The following is an 18,754-nucleotide window of genomic DNA, read 5'->3' as shown; positions in this document are numbered from 1 at the left end:
TTAAGTTTTTATTTTTTAAAAACATTGTCTAGCTCCTCAAGAGGCAAATCCTGTGTATTTAGTAACATCAGAGAATATTCCTATACCAAATGCTTTCTGTTAGGATATGCATATATGTATTTTTGAAACATTTTCTCATTCTGTTTTATCTGAAATAGACATTGCTGAATGATGAAACAAACAAGAAAATATCAGAGAGTGAAAGTTGGAGGAAAAAATGGGTTAATGGTTTGAAGGCCCGGGTGTAAATGTGTTAAAGTTTAAGGAAAAAATGAATTGAAATTAAGAAAAGGATTTTCTAAAAGGGCCGTGAAATAATTAATTGTTTTGTGAGAGATGGCCTTTCCATGTAGGCAGAGAATTTTTTTCTTCACTCCTTTCTGAAGAGACAGTCAAATAGAGAATCTCATCTCTTAATTAGAAAGAAAAATACTCATCAAACACATCTCATCACTGGAGAGCTAATGATCCACAGCTGTTAGTCTGAAAGGGCAGGCTTTTTTCCTGAACAGTAGGAAGTGTTAATCATTTTGGATGAGATTTCTTTTTAAAATATACTGTAGTTTGCAAAAGAATAGGATATTCAATATTCCAACTTAAATGATTTTTTTGAAGTGCGCTCCCCCAGGGATCCTGTCATGTGTCGCACTGAATGATCATTGAATGCATGCATCTTCCACTGTACTTCAATGAGAGCATCAATTGATGGGATAATGTGAATGGCCCAGTCCTGCCTGGGACTCTTAAAACCTCAGACTCAAAGAAATAAAAATCATGCCTGTCTTGTACCCACCAAGAAATGATGTTGTTATAAAACCTTAATATTTTGAATCATTCACTCTACTTTATATAATTTGCCTTGTTTAAATATGAGTGAAAGCCTTAGTCCACCATCACTTAGCTTTTCAACAGGAAAGGGTTTTTTGTTTGTTTAATCTTTACGTGAAAAAAGCTTTATTTTTTCTGTAAAAATGTAATTGGCTCATTCATTTCCCAATCTTTGACTTTACAGACACCTTGCTAGCCTCTTCTAAACATTTTGGACAGAAGGAAGCTTCATTTAATAGAAACCTTATGAATAGCCAACGTTTGATTATTCAGAGCCATGCAAGATATTGAGAAAAACTGGCTCCACAAACCTCATTTTGACCATTAGTTTTTGACCTCTTTGCCTTACGAAACCTTTACCAGAATACCTAGAAAGTGGTATTCCACTTCTTTCCACTATTGCAAAAGTAGTTAATCATAACAAGAGGATGGAGAAGAAATAGAGATACAGAAATCTACAGAATGAATAATCAGTCCCTAAATAATTGTTACCTTCAGGGCATCAACATTCACTATAAATTCTTCACCTGAGAGGCAGTGGAGCATTGTGGGAAAAGCACACTAGGTTGGGAATCAGATGACCTGGCTCTGCCACTCAGTAGAGGGTGTCCTTAGAGAATTCTGAAACTCTGAAGCCTTGGTTTCCTCATTTGTAAAATGAAGATAATAGTCTCTGCCTTCCCAGCCTGCCTCTCAAGACTTTTTTCCTGAAGTTCATTCTATATGATATGATGTGAGATATTTGTTCGGACAAACTATGTTATTTACCTTTCAAAAAATTATAGATTTTCAAAAAAGCCATTCTGAATACTTATGATTAAAATCAAGATTTTGCTCTTAAAGCCTAGCTGGCCCAACTAGATACTAAAGGATTTTGTGATGTCGATGCTGATATCATAGGCAAGGTAAGGTAACATTAATTTAGATAAAAGGTATATGGATTTAAAAGTGAAAAAAATTATGGACAGGACTTAACATTTATAATACTGTTAGTTCAGAAGATTATTTTATATCTAGGGGCATGAGGTTGTTAAAAATCGTTAACATTTAAAACCTAATTGTTTCAACTTTAGCGTTCACAAAATCTCTATTGCATGCTAATGCCATATACAATAATGAGTTTCTATAAATATCTGAATTTTTTTATTCAATTATTAATGAAAATTTTAACTGTAATCTCTCTGTTTAACTTATGACTTCCTACCAACAAACCCCTTCCTCCCCCACCACATACAAATCCCTCTGAGGAGTACCACCCATCCTCTATAACTGCTCAAGGAGCAATCACCATATTCACTTATCCTATTGTATTAGATTATTTAGTCTCTGTAATTTTTCAGAAACAATTTTAATGTGAAAAGCTTTAAATTGATAGTACTTGCACTTATATAATATTTTGTGATAAAACATTTTACATATAGTACATCACTTGTTTCCCACAACCAACTTATAAAATAAGCAGGTATTACCATCTCCATTTCATAGATAATAGACTAAAATAAGAGAATAACTGACTTGTCCAAGGTGCTATGATGATCAAATCACAGAGATGGAATTAAAACCATTTCTTCATTCTTCTGGTCCATACCACGTTGTCTCTTTGGAGAGAGACTATGTACCAGCTTTTGCTGTATAACAAACCATTCCATAATTAGTAGCTTAAAGTAACTACTGTTTATTTAGTGATAATTCTTCGAGTTAACAATTTAGACCAAGCTCAGCTGGGTATTTCTTCTGTTCTCAGTGGGAGTCACTCATGTATCTCGTCAACTTCTGGTCAGTTAGGGAGCTTTGCTTCTGGATGCTGTCTGGCTTTCAGCTGGGGTGATGGAGGCAACTGTGCTGCATTATCATACAGCACACTAGCCTAGGCTTGTTGACATGGTGACTCAGGGTTCTAAGATAGCATAGGGCAAGCCCCAATGAGCAAATACTTTTTAAGTCTCTTCCCTTGGTCAAAACAAGCCATATGCCCAATCCTTGTGTTACTGTGGGAGAGTGTTACAAAAGGCATGGATTCTGGGAGACATGAACAAAAGGAGTCTTTACTGCATGTAATCACCATAAGCTAAATATAAAAATACTGCAAATGGCATTCATTTGATCTTTTCTTCCTATAATTGACATGGCTTCTTTAACATAGCTCTTATACTTGAAACAACCATTATCTATGGATTCTAGGGAAATATAGGAAAAGTGATAAGTTGCAAAAAAGACCCAAAATATTATATGTAGTATGAGCCAATATATTTCTGTAATAACACCTACTGCTCACTGAGTATCAGCCAGACACTAAGCTAATTTCATCTCATCTGCAGAGTAAATACTATAATTTCCACTTCTCAGATGGCTATGAAATCTAGTAACTTGCCCAGGACCACAGAGCTAGTGACTAGAGAGCTTGAATGCAAACTTGGGCCTGATTCAAACACCCATGTTCTTCTCACTGTACTACACTGCAATAGCTCCTTGAGGGATCCCATGGTCATGGCTGACAGTTCAAGGCAGATTGGCAAGGAGCTTCTGACATCTAGTATAGTGGGTAAAACCCAATATTTTTCTAATGAAGGAGGTTATGTATACTTAATACCATTTGATTGTCATAAAGGTTTTCTGCTATCGAATTCTGATTATAAATTAGTAATTTGAAAAAGGAAAATCACCAAAATTTTGGAATAGTTTTAGTCTCTAGTGACCAAGGATAATAAATGTAGGGCTAGTTGTTTTGTTTGGAATTGGGGCATGGATTCGATTAAAGTAAAGTGTATGTAGTCCAAGGTTCCTAATTAAAACCATGGTGGGGTCAGGGGGGAGGGGGAAAAGGAAAGGAGACTGTGGGAGAGAGAAAGAAGAAACATAGGGAAAAAATGGCATAATGATGGAGTGAAAAGATACTAAATACCGTACAAATGTGCAAGAGTCCTTATTACCTAATTTAACATTAAGAAATTGTAGAACTGTCAAGTCCTCTTTCTATATCCCACCCAAGCAAAAAGGAGTTCTGGAACTATGGGGTCAGAATAGATGCTAGGCATTTCATGGTTCATATTTATATTCTGTGGATGCATCAATGATTTTTTATTATTTTTTTTAAATTTTTTTATTTCTTTTTTTTTCTCATTTATTATATCTCTTTTCCCCCAAACCTATGACAAAGTGTGCTTATGAACAAGGACAGATCTTGTGTGCTCTTGGCCTTCCTGGAGTTTCTATGAGCTGCCTTCTTCCTCCTGCTGCTGTAGTGAGACACTGAAGACCCTCTTAAGAAGCCTTAAGAGTTATCTTTACTTTTTGTAGGAAAGAGGAGAGGATTAATCTTAATGCAGATAGGCCCCAAGGAGAAGAGAAACTCAGTGTGGAGAGAATGAGCTAAAAGATGCCTTTATTCCTCTAACAGCTCACTTTATTAGAAGATCCTCACCCTCTAACAAATATTAGAATCATCACTAATTCCGTAGTGAATGATTGCCTTTTTCTTAGTGATTCTTAACAATCTGAGTCCAGAGACCATGCCATATCTTAATTTTGAACATCCAGTCTTACATAGTACATAGTAAGAGTTCAATAAATACATTTTATTGTTAACCTATGTTTATGCTCGTTTTTTTTTTTTTTTAACTTTTTGAATCTTCAGTTCAATGGTCAGAAAAAAATGCATTTCTATTTAGAGTTTACTCAAAAATCTCTTGTATAATTTTTGCTTTTTTTATTCCCATTGCCCCATTACCTCCCTGTTGGCAACCATCTGGTTATCCTCTGTAGGTCTGTTTCTGTTTCGTGTATTCATTTATTTTGGTTTTTGTATTTTTTAGATTCCACATGTATATGAGATCATGTGGTATTTGTCTTTCTCTTTCTGACTTACTTCACTTAGAATAATACCCTCTAGGTCCATTTATGTTGTTGCAAATGACAAGATTTCATTCTTTTTTATTGCTGAATAATTCAGTGTGTGTGTGTGTGTGTGTGTGTATACACCACATCATCTTTATCCATTCATTTATTGGTGTAAATCTAGGTTGCTTCCATATCTTGCCTACTACTAGTATTCTGCAAATGAATATAGGGGTGCATATAACTTTTTGAATTAGTGTTTGTTTTCTTCAGATAAATAGCCAGAAGTAGACTTCCTGGACCATATGGCAGCTCTATTTTTAATTTTTGAGGAATCTCCATACTGGTTTCCATACTGGCTGCACTAATTTACAGTCTCACCAGCAGTTTACAAGGGTTCCCTTGTCTTCACTTTCTTGCCAACACTTGTTTGTTGATTTGATGGTGTGAAGTGATATCTCATTGTAGTTTTAATTTGCATTTCCTTCATTAGTGATGTTGAACATCTTTTCATATGTCTGTTGTCCATCCGTATGTCCTCTTGGAAGAAATGTTTATTCGAGTCCTTTGCCCATTTTTTGATTAGATTGTTTTTTGGTGTTAAGTTGTTTGAGTTCTTTATAGATATGGATGTTAATCCCTTATTGGATATATCATAGTTGAATATCTTCTCCCATTTAGTAGGTTGTCTTTTCATTTTGTTGGTTTCCTTCACTGCACAAAAATTTTTTAGTTTGATGTAGTCCCATTTTTTTTCTTGTTTCCTGTGCTCGAGGAGACATCTAAAATATAGTGCTAAGAGCGATGTCAAAGAATTTACTGCCTATGTTTTCATGTAGGAGTTTCATAGTTTCAGGTCTAACATTTAAATCTTTAATCCATTTAGTTTATTTTCATATACGGTATAAGAAAGTGGTCCAGTTTCATTTTCTTACATGTATCTCTCCAGTTTTACCAACACCACTTACTGAAGAGGCTGTCTTTACCCCATTGTATATCCTCGCCTCCTTTGTCATAGATTAATTGACCATATAAGCAAGGATTTATTTCCGGATTCTTCATTTTGTTGACCTATGTATATTTTGATGCCAATACCACTTTGTTTTGATTATTGTAGCTTTGTAGTTTAGTTTGTTATCAGGGAGCATGACACCTCCCACTTTGTTCTTTCTCAAGTTTTCTTTGGCTATTAGGGGTCTTTTGTGGTTCTATATAAATTTTAGGATTAGTTATTCTAATTCTGAGAAAAATGACATTAGTGTTTTAATAAGGATTGCATTGAATCTGTACTACATTAGGTAATAAGGACATTTTAACAATATTAATCCTTCTAATCCATGAGCAAGGTATAGCTTTCTATTTATTTTTATCTTATTTAATTTTTTTTGTTTAATGTCATAATTTTCAGAGTACACTTTTTTAAAAGACATTTTCAACATCAGGGGCTCCTTGCTTAGTTACCCAAAAATTAGATCCTTAAAGCACATACAATAGAGAAAGAGACCATTTTTGCCCTGCCAGGACCCATGAACCTAATGCAGTTTCTTCCTTTGTCTTCTATATGATTCTTTATTCTGTATTCTGGTGCTCATGTTATGAGGGCATATCAGTGACCAAAGGTATTCCTGGGAAGCGTGTCTGTTCCATGTGCTGCATTTTAAGAAAGCACCTGATGTATTGATTTGGATGTGGTGAGATGTCCACCATGAAGAATGCCAGAAACCACACCTCGTATATATGCTCAACAGGTTAAAGATGAATATAATTGGTGATATTTTACAGTGGGATTATCTGAGACCCATCCATGAAGCCAGAACACACCGAGTCAAGTGAATGTCCTCAGAAAAGACAACCATATAGGAAGGTCCAAGAGAAAACACTGTGATTAGACCATAATACACAAGACAGTTCATTACTGCATAGCCAAAATAGAGAATCTTTCTAGAAGTACAAAGGTACTTATGTGCCTCTGAGAAATTTATTAATAGCATCCCAGGTTATAATTCTGAATACATTTTCCTGAAGTCAGTTGGTTTTATACAGCGGCTTTATAGTACATTTACTAATACGAATAATTAAGACTTATGGACTTTGAAACCCAGTGTCCACTTATTCTGTAATTTAGCAAATATATATTTATCAAACATATATACATGTGTGTATATATATACATATATATAGTGTGAATTTCAAAAAATTAAAGGAAAATATTTTCTTTTTCTGGAAATCTTTTCACTCTTCCGATGAAAGAAAAGGTACAGCTCATGTTTCATGTATTGACATATCTGAGATTTTTCTTATTCAGGAACTTGAATCATAGTTACCATGTAATGCTGTCAAAAATTCATTTCTTGGGTTACTAAACCATTATTTATGGTGTTTGGTGTCCATCTGAGTTATGAATATCAACAAATTCCATAAAATATGCAATTTTCAAAATTTAATGTCATATTTTAAAAAACCCTAATGTTACAGTAGTATCATGTAGTCACTTTAAGTATTAGAGAAGGTATGTTAGAGGTGATTAGGTCTATAGACTTCTGTTTAGAAATGTAAACACTGAGGCAGAGTGACTTTTTAATGCTCAGAACCTGTCTTCTGGCCCTCAGGCCAGGGGCCTCTCCACAACTCCACACAGTTTCATTTTCTCTGCCATCTGAATAGGCTGTAGACTTGGGTGAGGTTTATTAAGAAGACTGCAAACGGCCTGTGCTGCTAGGCCTGACATAAGTATTCTTAGAGTAAAACCCCTAACTCTTCTAATCCATCAAATGCAAGGTGTTTGTATCACCTCAACCAGCTATGTTATGTAGTATTAGTAGGCGGATGACTTTCTAGTTTTCAGTATTAAAACACAAATTAACTGAGGACTTTGCTCAATAATTAGTCAACTTTCTGAGTTTTATAAGGTACTGATATCATTTACACATTATTTTTGAAGCACTTACAGCGTTCTAAGCCATGCGTTAAATCCTTCAAATGTTTCAGTTATTTCTCACAATCCATTTTACAGAGGAAGAAACTGAAAAGAAGATATGTCAGTGCCAAAGAGTTATAAGGGCTGGCTATCATCAGGAGTAGAATCAGACTCTTAACTACCAACTGACTTAACATTACCTAAATTTGGCAGCAGCTGCCACAGACCCAGAGAATTTAGATGATCTGTCCAGAATTATTAGAGTAGTGGGAGATGCAGACGAGTCACACTTTAAATCCAATGCTAATTATTTTACAATGCAGATGCTTTTAGAATGGCTCCTTCTGCCAGTTTAGGTGAGTTCTTAATCTAATATTTGTCTTACAATTTAAAAACATCATTTATGTACTTAGAGAAGTAGAGAGTTTTAAAAGATGATATAGACATTTTAATTTTTTTGACAAAATTATTTTATTTTTTTTAAAATAGCTGTTTAATTTCTATGGTAATGCTGCATGTTAAGCCAGCCCTTTTTTATACTTGCAGGTAGCAGTGCTTTTATTCATAATGTGAAAATTTTGAGGCTTTCTGGTGTGGAATTGGTATTTTCATCTGCCTATTATGCTTGTTACATTGCGTTATGCAAGTGAGATTTTTCAAAAGTCCCTGATATTAAATAATGATTTATTCTTTATCATTAAGGCAAATAGGCTGACAATGTAGTGAAGCTCATTTTGCTGCCCTTTTTTTTTTTTTACTTTATTTTATGGAAGCTAACATTAATTTCACTGAAGGAGAAAAATTAAAATTGCCTCGTTGACAAGGTAATGTCCGTTTTTCCCTCATAGAAATTAAATAAAGTAAAAATCTTAAGTGACTTTCCAGGTTTCAGTTGTGCTTTTAGAAAAATGCATAACAAGTTCTCAAGGCTTTGTTTTCAAGATAAATCTTTTTGTTCTGAAGCATTTAGTTTTACGTTTAAGAAATTTAGAGTTGACTCATCTTTTTTTGAAATTTAGAGTTGACTCATCTTTTTTTCTATCTTCTCTCTCCTCCAGCTCTTTCTCTTTGTTGTCTGGAACTTTGAGCTCTACATGATACCACTGGTTTTGTTGTTACTATTGACATGGAACTACTTCTTGATAATATCAGGGAAAGATAACAGGCAACGTGATACAGTAAGTCTCTATTTTCTTATTTGTCTGTGTTTTTGTTCTTATTCCTAGTCCCTCTGACAAGATCAACATTGAATTTGTTTTTACAAACCAGAAATTCTGTCCATAAATACCCAAGTTTGGAGGAAGATTTTATCAGTTCAAAACTAACATCACTTTGGTCCTAACATAATAGATAGTATTCTCTATTTTTAACATTACTCATCTAGGTAGGAACTAACATTAGGAGCACACCAAAATATGAGCTATGATTTTTAATTATAAATGGATTGTTTCGAATGATTATTTCTTTTGTTCTCTTTATTCATTTTTCTGTCTTACTGAATCCCAGATTAAGACATACTGTCATAAAATTATCAATGATCAGACCAAACGAAATGTATTTTATTTAAAACATGTCTCTAGTATGTCATTGGAACATAGGAAGTATTGACAATGGTTACTGGCCTGGAAAAGGACATAGGGTATCTTAATCCAATGAACATTCACCAAACAACAGCAGATATCCTTCTCTGTGTCGGAGGTGTATCTCAAGGATAAAGAGCTTTCATTTAACATAGGGAAAAGTTATACTGAACCCACCTTCCTCTCTGGCATTTTTGAAAGTTTTTAGGATGTGTGAGACCACCTTTTTTCACTTTTGATTTATAATCAGGACCTTTTGCCAACTACTGTGACCGTAATAATGCAAGAAACAGTCATTTGATCATCAGCTTAATAGTATTATGTAATACTTTATTATAGTTAGCATCATGATGGTTGCATAGACATACTTGTGATATTAAAGAAATTTCCCTTTTAAATAACACAATAAAAATACACTTTGGTAAACAAGCAAAATATACTTCTTCAAAATAATTTTCTTTATCATCAAAATAAAATTCCTGATGCACAACTACCAAGTACATGACAAAGTTGCAAACAGTATACCTGTCTGTCTCTCTCAGTAGATTATAAATTTGAGAGAGGGGACTGTGTCCATCTTTGTACTTGCCACTATCTCTAACATGTGTTTTGCAAATTAGAGGTGTTCAAAACATTTTTTAGAAAGTTTAACAAACCAAGCATAAGATTGCTAATAGAGGTTTTAATGGTTAGGCAGCATCAACAGACAAGAAGTTATTATTATTGGCAAGGATTTTATGGATATATTTTAAAATTGAACACTGAGAAACAAGCCCCAAATGCCATAAGCATTGGTGTCATGGGGACTCATAGGTACTTTTGTCAATTAATCCAGGATGTTTTAAGAAAATAGGACTCTCTCAGACAATTGCTTTTTGGTCCCATTTATTTCAGGAAAATTGTCGAGAGAGAAGAATATCTACTTTTCATTCAGTTGCCTTGAGACAAATTTGTAGATAAGACTATTTGCAAATAGAAAAAGTGGTACTTTAGTTTCAGCTTTCTAATCCTATAAGGGGGGTTAACTTCAATATTTAGTCATTGGTTCGAGTATTCTTAGTGAAAAATTCTGAAACTATAGACTTTGCTTGTTACCTTCTCCAGAATATACCTGTCTTGGCTGGAAAGATCCACTTCTAGAGGGGAAATAATAATATCTAATATATCCTCTTGAGCTTAAAATTCTCTAAGAATTTTTATAAACCTATTGAAGGGTTACATATTATGCAAATTTTACTACTTTCTTTTTCCCCCCAAAAATACAACTCCAAAATAGTATTTGCCAAATCTTTTAGGCACATCTCTAACAGACTCCTCCTTTTAGCCATGGACATTTTACTCCCCAGCATAGCCCGCTGTGAAACATTGTATAGTCTAACTTTCATGGAATGCCAGCTACACTCCATATCTCCCAGTAATTGCCTTGTATTTGCCCAAAACACACATATCCACATATTCTGTTCTTTTGAGGCACCAGAGCAGCAATCACGACGTTTTATTCAGCTTCTCATTCACCGGCTCAGTTGAGACCTTACGTAACTCTTAAATCCAATTTGCCTAATTATGTGTTTTCTGCCATACCCAGCTGTGCATTTGAACTGATCGCTCTTTTTGAAAAGAAACCTGAATTATACCTTGCTGGTTATAGATTTTATTTATATATTTATGTATGTATACATACATACATACACACACATATATACACACATATGTACACAAACACATATGTATATGTATGTATACATACATACACACATGTACATTATACGTACATTAAAGGAAAGTGTCCGTAACAATTGCCATGCTGTGCCTAAGTGACTCTGTTGCACAGTGCATAGCCCTGGAAGAATAGTCTTTTGCCCTGTCTTTATTGGTACCCCTAAAACAATGCAGAATTTTTAAAGCATGTATGAAAACTTTAGGGAATGACTGAAGTGCATTAACTATACTGATGGCTGATTCCAAATCATGAAAATTTCTGGGTAGGTGTGTGTGTGTATGTGTAGAGAGAGAGGAGGAGAATACAAATGAATTTTCTGTCGCAAAAAAAATCATCTGTATATTCAGCTGAGAAAATTCATTTGGGATGAAAATTGTTTTAAAAACATAAATCAAAATGACTTTCAGGTTTGTATAGCAAAGAGAGAAAAGAAAATATTTCCATTATATAAGAAGTTAAAAGAGAAAAGAAAAATACTGTGAAAGGTGAAAAGTGCACAGATGAGTAGAAATTCCATCTTCAACATAATGGTTGGTAGTTGAGATTAATACTGCAATAGGCAAAGATTTGTTTGTGTGTTTGTTGTTTACTAAGGAGACTTTTATTTCTTGGAAACTTAAGATCATAGAAGCTGAAACCCCCTATCTTTTCCCCGCCATGGTGCCTGCTGTAGTTTAATGATAAAAATGAGATATAATCCTTGCTGAGTAAGTTTTGCTGCCCTTAACGAGGTGAATGCAGTGAGGACGGGATAAGAAAGCAGCCATTCCCTAGACTAATGCCTTGGACTGGGAGGTGCACATGAGGAAAAGACGTGGTTAGAAATGGTATTTCACTTCTGTTTCCCATTTAGACTTGTTAAAAATAAGCTGTCCTACCTTTGAATCTACCTATGCTCGGATCATAACATTAAAATTTCTAGCATGAGAATTATTAGGCTTTTCCAGAGAAAACCGTTTAATACAATGCTTCATTCACAAATGTATCTGGCATGAAGGAGATATAAAGATAGTAATGTCTCTTGGTTTAAATTTCTTTTGGTTTGAACTGTCACTCCAAAAACATGGGAAAATCCTTCCCCCTGCCCCCATACATACACCCTGCACAGCCAATCCCCATCACAGTCACTATGGGCTGAAATTTTTTTGAGTTGAAGAGTAGATGCTAGGAAGCGCCCTTTACTTTGGCCTTTACTTACTGCTGAATCCTCATTACACCCTGTGTACCATGTTAAGCACTTCTTTCCTGTCATTTAGTCCTCCCCCAGGAGAGAAAAGCTGATTGTGTCAGCTCAGCCAATGGGTTGGAGCCTCCTCAGTCAAATGACTCTCGATCTCTTCCTCTGTGACAAGCAAGGGAACATACTCACGTGGAATAAACATGGCTAAAAGAGCCCTTCCTTGACAGAGGAGAACCAGCTCTCAAAGAATGAAAGAAATGGGTTGGCCATCCAAACCTGGGTATATTCCACTCCCTAAGAGAAGTATCATTATTACTACTTTGTATCTGTGGAAACAGGACACGCAGGGAGTGGCAGAATGGGTATTAGAATCTGTCAATCTGTCTGAAGTTTGTACTGTATGTCTTACCACTAGTCAATCGCAGTTCCTTTGGGGGCTATATTTTGATACCTCCCAGGTCTCCCTGGGTACCTTTAGAGCAAGTTTCTCCCTTCAGTTACAGAAAAGCCAGTAGCACTAATTCTACCATTAAGCAGGCAGATCAATAGGAAACACTTATGTTCCTCACTTTATTTCCCCACCCCCTCCACCCCCTGCCAATATCCTCCTCACCTCTCATTTGGGGAAATGGAGCAGATATTTATTAAGCCATTTCTATGTATCAGGTATTCTGCTAAGCCTTTTAGAGACATCCCTTTTCATTATAATAAATATATCAAGTAAATTATTCTAAATGGTTTTATCCTTATTTGTAAAATGAGGAAATTCAAAATCAAGGAGGAGAATAATGAACTCCATAGAGTAAGTGTGATGTGAAGCCAGTTCTGCCCTGTTCTAAAACCCCAGGCTATTTCCATGGTACATTCTTGGGCATGCCTTTCCTAAGGGATCACTTTCTAAGTGTCCAGGTCCTTACATGTAGTACCTAATGTCCCCAAGTTCCTTCTTATGGGGACATGATCCAATGATCTCTCAAGAATTAGTGCTGTTCACCTGTCTGACCCCAGGTGACCCCATTAATTTCAGAAACATTCATGACCTGGAGGACAACCTATCCACCCAGGTGAGCATGGGAAGAATAAATTAAAGCTGAAAATCCTTCACATTATTAAAGAAAGTCTTTGAATATCTGTGACATACAGAAATTCTTCAACAGTGTTTTTTTAATTACACTTGAAATAAACATTTCTTTTTACTGTCATGATATTCTTCCCACAGAACGATCTCAGTTGCCTAATCGATGGAGGCATTAAAAGACCGAAGAGCAGGGTAGATCAATGAAATCATTCTCTGACTCAGGATCTGACTATGACACACATTGAGCCAAAGTCTCCTTCAAAATGCTTTAGTAAATACTGAAATGTTTTGTTAGCTCCCTCAAATGGCAAAGCCCTCAATGCTTCTTTTCCCATTTTGAATATTGTTTGTTGTTCGGTCTGTTCCAATTAGGCCCAGAGCACTTATCTCTAGAAATAAAGCTTGTAAGGAGAGAATTTGCTTTTCCTTTAAAAAAAAAATTAAATTTGTTGGAGTAACATTGGTTAATAACATTATATAAGTTGCAGGTGTACAATTCTGTAGTACAGTGTCTGTATATTGCACTGTGTGCTCACCACCCAGAATCTAGTCTCCTTCTGTTACCATATATTTAACCCCCTTTACCCTTTTAATCCTTCCCCTTCCCCTTCTGATAACCACCATTGTCTGTGATATGAGTTTGTATGTTTTACTTGTTCATTGTTTTCTGTTTTATATATCACAGGAATGAAATCATATAGTTCTTGTTCTTTTCCATCTGACTTAATTCAGTTATCATGATACTCTCAAGATCTATCCATATTGTTTTAAATGGCAGTATTTCATTATTTTTTATGACTAAATAGTGTTCCATCGTATACATGACCACATCTTCTTTATCCATTCATCTATCGAAGGATACTTAAATTGTTTCCATGTCTTGCCTACTGTAAATAATGCTTCAGTGAACATAGAAGTACGTATATCTTTACAAATATGTGTTTTCAGATTTGTCGAGTAGATACCAAAGAGGAATTGCTGGGTCATATGGTAGCTCTATTCCTAATTTTGTGAAGGACTTCTATACCGTTTTCCAAAGAGCCTGCACCAATTTACATTTCCAACAGCAGTGTACGAGTGTTCCCTTTTTTCCACATCTTCAACACTTGTTATTTCTTGTCTTACTGATAGTAGCCATTCTAACAGGTGTTAAATAGTATCTCATTTTGGTTTTAATTTGCATTTCTCTAATAGCTAGTGAGGTTGAGCATTTTTTCATATATCCGTTGGCTATCTGTATATCTTCTTGGGAAAAGTGTCTGTTCAGGTCCTCTACCCATTTTTTAATTGGATTGTTTGGGGTTTTTTGTTGTTGTTGAGTTTTATGAGTTCTTTGTATATTTTGGCTGTTAGCCCCTTAACAGAGGTGTTGTTTGCAAATATCTTCTCCCATTTGGTTTGTCGCCTTTTTGTCGATATTTTCTTTTATTAAATTTATTTCAGTGACATTGGTTAATAAAATTATATAGGTTTCAAGTGTACAATTCTATAGTATATAATCTGTGTATTGCATTGTGCGTTCACCACTGAAAGTTAAATTTCCTTCATCACTGTGTATTTAACCCCCTTTACCCTTATCTACTTCCCCCTCCCCCATTCTCTCTGGTATCCACTAAACTATTGTCCGTGTCCATGAGTTTCTGTTTGTCTTCTTTGTCTGTTGCTTTCAGATTTATATCCCACATATAAGTGAAATTTTATGGTTCTTAGCTTTTCCTGACTTATTTCACTTAGCATGATAATCTCAAGATCCATCCATGTTGTTACAGATAGCAGTATTTCATCTTTTATTATGGTTGAGTAATATTCCATTGTATATATGTACCACATCTTCTTTATCCGATCATCTATCAAAGGATACTTTGGTTGTTTCCATGTCTTGGCCACCATGAATAATGCTGCAGTGAATATCAGGGTGCACATATCTTTATGAATAAATGGTTTCAAATTTTGGGGTAAATACTCAGAAGAGGAATGGCTGGGTCATATAGTAATTCCCTTCATAATTTTTTTTAGTAACCTTCACACTGTTTACCATCGTGCCTATACCAATTAATATATCAGCAGTGTATGAAGGTTTCTTTTTCCCACAACCTCTCCAACACTTGATATTACTTGTCCTATTGGTGATAGCCATTCTAATAGATATGAGGTGGTTATCTCTTTGTGATTTTGATTTGTGTTTCCCTAATATGTCTGTTGGCCATTTGTATGTCTTCGTTGATGGTTTCTGTTGCTGTGCAGGTTTTTTTAGTTTGATGTAGTCCCATTTATTTTTGCTTTTACTTCCCTTGCATTTGGGGTCAAAGACCGCTCTGAGAATAAGGTTCATAAGTTTAAAGCCTATGTTCTCTTCTATGAATTTTATTGTTTGAGGTCTTATATTCAAATCTTCAATCCATTTTGAGTTAATTTTTGTTTATGGTGTCAGATGGCAGTCTACTTTCATTCTTTTGCATGTGGCTTTCCAATTTACCCAGTATCACTTGTTGAAGAGACTTTTCTTTCTCCATTGTATGTCTTTGGAGCCTTTGTTGAAAATCAGTTGTCCATATTTGTTTGGGTTTATTTCTAGGTTCTCAGTTCCATTGGTCTATGTGTCTGTTTTTCAGCCAATACAATACTGTTTTGATTACTATAGCTTTGTAGTATAATTTGAAGTCAGGGAGTATAATACCTCTGGCTTTGTTCTTTTTTCCTCAGGATTGCATCAGCTATTCAGGGTCTTTTGTAATTCCATACAAATTTGGGGACATTTTTTCTTCTTTTTTTTTGAAACATGCTATTGAGATTTTAATGTTGATTACATTAAATCTGTATATTGCTTTAGGTAATATAGTTGTTATAATTATGTTAATTCTTCCAGTCCATGAGCATGAAGTATCTTTTCTTTGTGCCATATTCGATTTCTTTCAACAATGTCTTGTAGTTTTCAGTGTATAGATCCTTCACTTCCTATGTTAAGTTTATTCCTAGGTATTTTATCCTTTTTGTTATAATTGCAAATAGATTGTTTTCTTCACTTTCTCCCCAATATTGCTAGTATATAGGAATGCAACAGATTTTTGTACATTGATTTTATATCCTGCAATTTTACTGTATTTGTTTATTGTTTCTAATTGTGTTCAGTGGAGTCTTTAGGGTTTTCTAAATATGGAATATTATTTGCAAATAGTGATGGTTTTACTTCTTCATTCTCAATTAGATACCTTTTCTTTCTTTCTCTTGCTTGATTGCTCTGACTAAGACTTCCAATATTATGTTGAATAACAGGGGCAAGAGTGGCCATCCTGGTCTTGTTCTTGATCTTAAAGGAAAAGTTTTTCACCATGGAGTATTATATTAGCTGTGGCTTTATCTTGTATGGCCTTTACTATTTTGAAGTAATTTTCTTCTATATCCATGTTATTAAGTGTTTTAATTAATTACAAGTGGGTGTTGTATTTTGTCAAATGCTTTTCCTGCATCTATTGTTATGATCATATAATTTTTATCTTTTATTTTGTTAATGTGTGTATTATGTTAATTGATTTGTGTATGTTGAACCATTCTTGCATCTCTGGAATGAATCTTACTGGATTGTGATGTATTATCTTTTTAATGTATTGTTGTATTCAATTTGTTAGTATTTTGTTGACGATATTTGCATCTGTGTTCATCAGAAATACTAGCCTGTAATTTTTCTTTTTTGTGTTGTCCTTGCTTGGTTTTGGTATCAGAATAATGCTGGCTTCATAAAATGAGTTAAGAGGTATTCCCTCTTTAATTTTTTTGGAGAATTTGAGAAAGATAAGTGTTAAATCTTTGTTTGATAGAATTCACCAGTGAAGCCCTCAGGTCATAGACTTTAGTTTTTTGGGAGGTTTTTATTGCTCTTTTAATTTTCTTACTGTTTTTCAGTCTATTTAGATTTTCCAGTGTTTCATGGTTCAGTCTAAGAAGATTATATGTTTCTAAGAATTTGTCTATTTCTTCCAGGTTATCAAATTTTGTATATAGCCTTTTATAGTATTCTTGTAGAGTCCTTTGTATATCTGAGGTGTCCATTGTAACTTCTCTTTCATTTCTGATTTTATTTGATTCTTGAGGTAGACCTGTAATGCTATAAACTTCCCTCTTACCACTTTTGCTGCATCCCCCAAATTTTGATATGTCATTTTCATTTGTCTCTATGTATTTTTTGATCTTTTATTTCTATCTGACCCAATAGTTATTCAATAGCACACCATTTAATCTCTGCACATCTGTGGCTTTTTTAGTGCTCTTGTAGTTGACTTCAAGTTTCATTCCATTATTGTCAGATAATATGTTTGATATTATTATAGTCGTCTTACATTTATTGAGACTAGTTTTGTGCCCCAACATATGGCTTGTCCTTGAGAATATTTCATGTGCACTTGAGAACAATATATATTCTATTGTTTGGGCATATGAAGTTCTGTAAATACTGATTATACTCATTTAGTAATATAATGTATCATTTAAAGCCTATATTTCCTTGTTGACTTTCTATTTGGTTGATCTCTCTATCGCTGTTAATGGGGGTATTTAGGTCCCCTACTATAATGGTATTTGTCAGTTTCTCCCTTTAGGTCTGCTAGTAATTATTTTATATATTTGGTATCCCCAGGTTGAGTGCATATTATTGATAAGTGTTATGTATTCTTGATTAAGTGTTCCCTTTATTATTATAAAAAGTCCATCTTTGTCTGTCGTTACCATTTTTATGTTGACATATATTTTGTCTGATACAAGCAAAACTATAACCACTTTTCTCTGGATGCCTTTTGCTTAAAGTATTATGTTCTACTCCTTCAATTTGAGTTTGTGTTTGTCTTTTAGCTGAGATGGGCAACACGTAGTTGTGTCTTGTTTTTGAACCCATCATGCTACTCTGTACTTTTTAATTGGCGAGTTCAGTACATTTACAAATAGGGTGATTGTTGATATATGAGAACTTACTACTGACATTTTATCATTTGTTTTCTGGTTTTTCTGTATCTCTATTGTTTCTTTTCTCTTGTGTTTCTGTGTGCTATTTTAGTTTGGTGGTGGTCTATGATTTTTTTTTCTGTTTCCTTTTTCTTTTTTTTTAATTTTATGTGTCTTCATTCTAGATTTTTATTTTGTGGTTACCATTAGGTTTATGCAAAAAAAAAAAAGTTTCACACATACAATAGTCCTTTTTCTTCTGATTGCAGCTTATCTCCATTTACCTGTGCCAGTTGAGTCCTTTTCCCCTCCCCTTTTATGTTTTTGTCGTCTCAAATTATCTCTCTTAATCCTATGCATTTGTTTTCCAGTTGCAGAAGGTATAGTCTTTCTTTAATTGTTTTTACCTCCTTTAAACTTTATGTTATAATTAAGTATTTAATATCCTTTTCTGAAATAATGTTGCAATTTCCTGCTGCTGTCTCTTTGGTATCTTATAATTTTGTATTCTTGTGTCTTTTTGTTTAAGGTAAAAGAGCTCCTTTCAACATTTCTTGTAATGCAGGTCATTTGGTGGCAAATTCTCTCAGCTTTTATTTGTTTAGAAAGGCCTTTATTTCTCCTTCATATCTAAAGGATAACTTTGCTGGCTATATTACTCTTGGCTGGTGATTTCTCTCAATTC

General features: G+C 34.4%; 1 protein-coding gene across 23 annotated transcripts in view; it reads left to right on the top strand.

The window, feature by feature from the left end:
- MCTP1 (multiple C2 and transmembrane domain containing 1) overlaps window positions 1-18,754 on the top strand; it is a 447,851-nt gene that overhangs the window by 346,078 nt on the left and 83,019 nt on the right. For 17 of the 23 annotated variants that reach the window (XM_039875100.1, XM_039875103.1, XM_039875096.1 and 14 more), the window contains one exon: window positions 8,638-8,757. The exons of the other annotated variants lie outside the window; for them this stretch is intronic. In XM_039875100.1, the coding sequence (XP_039731034.1) occupies window positions 8,638-8,757 (120 nt within the window). The remainder of the gene's footprint in view (window positions 1-8,637; window positions 8,758-18,754) is intronic. 23 annotated transcript variants of the gene reach the window in all.

Source organism: Pteropus medius, unplaced genomic scaffold (genome assembly GCF_902729225.1).
Source record: "Pteropus medius unplaced genomic scaffold, Ma_sr-lr_union100, whole genome shotgun sequence".
Lineage (NCBI taxonomy): Eukaryota > Metazoa > Chordata > Mammalia > Chiroptera > Pteropodidae > Pteropus > Pteropus medius.
The sequence above is the reverse complement of the archived record's forward strand: the minus strand, read 5'-3'. Positions and strand labels throughout refer to the sequence as shown.